This window comes from Enoplosus armatus, chromosome 18 (genome assembly GCF_043641665.1).
Source record: "Enoplosus armatus isolate fEnoArm2 chromosome 18, fEnoArm2.hap1, whole genome shotgun sequence".
NCBI lineage: Eukaryota > Metazoa > Chordata > Actinopteri > Centrarchiformes > Enoplosidae > Enoplosus > Enoplosus armatus.
Genome location: NC_092197.1, coordinates 20,661,857 through 20,663,995, shown reverse-complemented (window position 1 = coordinate 20,663,995; position 2,139 = coordinate 20,661,857). Strand labels below are relative to the sequence as shown.

The following is a 2,139-nucleotide window of genomic DNA, read 5'->3' as shown; positions in this document are numbered from 1 at the left end:
TCAACAGTCTGTTCACGTCACAGTCAGTCACCGTCTCTTCTTTGAAATTGAAATCATCCAAGTGTGAACTTCGCTCGCATCAGGGACGTGTCCCTCCCTACTCTGGCTGGATGATTGGCAGGGGTCTACGGGGCTACAGAAATCCCGTCAAACAGCCATCTGTCCCCTTGAGGCGCCGTTGACACCTCGCGCTCCGCTCGCTCTGACCGAGAGTGCGAGCGAAATGCCAAAATCCTAATATTGAACCCTCTGCCTCTCGGCTTGTTTTCACACCTTCGTACTCCTGGTGTCCCGCCTGCTCAGCAGCTGGAGTCCTCGCTGCCGGTACCCCTCCCTCCTCCCCCCGGCTTGGCGGCGGTTGAGCCGACGGCGATCTGGCAGCCGTTGGTGACGTGACTCATGACCTTCTGTTTGAGCTGAGCGACCTGCTCCCGCAGCATGGCGGCGGTGGAGGCCAGGTCCGAGTTCTGGCTCTTCAGGACCTTCACCTTTTCCTCCAGCCGCGAGATCCGCTCCAGCTTCCGCTTGCGGCACTTGGATGCGGCGATGCGGTTGCGGAGCTTCTTGCGTTCTGCTTTGATTCGCTCCTGCGTCTCCAGGTCGATCGGGGAGAGGGAGGGCGGGGACGTGGGGTCCCCCGGCAGGTGAGGCACCTCAGGGACGGTCTGAGGGGCGTCCAGGCCTCGGGCATGGGGCTGAGGGGCTCCACCGCCGCCGTGGCCTGAGCCATATGTCATCTGCACTCCAGAGTATCCCATCTGGCCCGGGTTGTAGCTGCTGAGGTTAGTGTACACGGGCATGTCTCCGCCAGACATCAGGTTCCTCTGGTAGGACGCCTGCAAGGAGACAGTGGAGGACGAGGATGGAGACATGGGGCCCCCCACCAGCTGGTTCTGCTTGTGAAGGTCAGCGAGCGCTTTGACAAAGCCATCAGCAAATCCTTCTTGCTCGTTGGTGGCCTGATTGCGGTAGATGAAGGGGTTGGTCGAGTTGGACACGGGGCTGGTGGTGACCAGTCCCTGGTTGGATTGGATGATCAGGTGCTCCAGGTCGGGCGACGCTAGCTTCAGCAGGTTCATGTCTGCCGAGGGCGTAGCTGATGTCATCAGGGAGCTGTTGCCGGCGAGCCCCAGGTTGTTGGGGTTCCCGCCCCTCCCTCCACCACCGGCGAAGTGATGACTGCCTGCCATTGACACGGCCTTCTTGCTCATCAGCATCTTGTTTCCCGGGTAACGCTCGTATTCTGCGATCTGGCTGAAGCCGGGGACAGCGGGGGCGTCGTCGTGGTAGAAAGGAGTCTCCATCTTGCCCGTCATTGACGAAGAGGCGCCTCAGAGGAAATCTTCATTATCAGATTAGCCTAAATATCAGAGGGGATTGAAGCGTTCCACTGACGTCGGCGGCTGGAGGATGAAGGCAGGACGAGGAGAGGAAGTGGAGCCAAAGGGATGAAGAAGAAGAAGAAGAAGAAGAAGAAGAAGAAGAGAAGACGAGTGCCTGCGGGAAAAACAAACATGTCTGTGAGAGGGAGAGGAGGACGAAGGTTACTTGGGTGTAAACTGGGAGATGGCGCCGACACTACCGATGAACGTTCATGTGGGTGTTATTTACGGTGTCATAACACTGGTAGTCGTCTATCCATCTCAATCAGTTGAATTCAGTCTTTCAAATGGGATCATTACGTTAACTGAAGGGGGTGAAGACGGTGAGATTTGGTTGAAAGCTCCGGAAAAAGTCACCAAGTGGACTTTGATCACTACTACTACTTCACAATGAACTTTCACGCCTTGACACCGTTCACATATTGTAGTTTTTGCCTTTCATGTTGTTATTCTTGATAATTATATTTCTGATATTAAATAATAAGCACATTTTATTAATTTTTTTGTTACTTAAACCCCCTGAAAACTTGTTTTCAAATATTAAAGGTACCCTTTAAGCACAGAGGGTGTCGTATGCTGCACAGATTGTAAAGCCCCTTGAGGCAAATTGTGATTTGTGATATTGGGCTATATATATCTATATATATCTATATATATATAGATATATATACATAAAATTGACTTAACTTGACCTTGTGGAGTTTTCTAGTAAACAAACATCATGTTTGCGCGCAACGTTTCTCGACTAAACCCCTTG

At 52.9% G+C, this 2,139-nt stretch overlaps 1 protein-coding gene across 1 annotated transcript; it reads right to left on the bottom strand.

The window, feature by feature from the left end:
• Nucleotides 1-299: 299 nt before the first annotated feature.
• On the bottom strand, nucleotides 300-1,316 carry june (JunE proto-oncogene, AP-1 transcription factor subunit). Its single transcript, XM_070924904.1, has one exon. The coding sequence runs from the start codon at nucleotides 1,314-1,316 to the stop codon at nucleotides 300-302; it is 1,017 nt and encodes a 338-aa protein (XP_070781005.1).
• Between the last annotated feature and the right edge of the window lie 823 nt (nucleotides 1,317-2,139).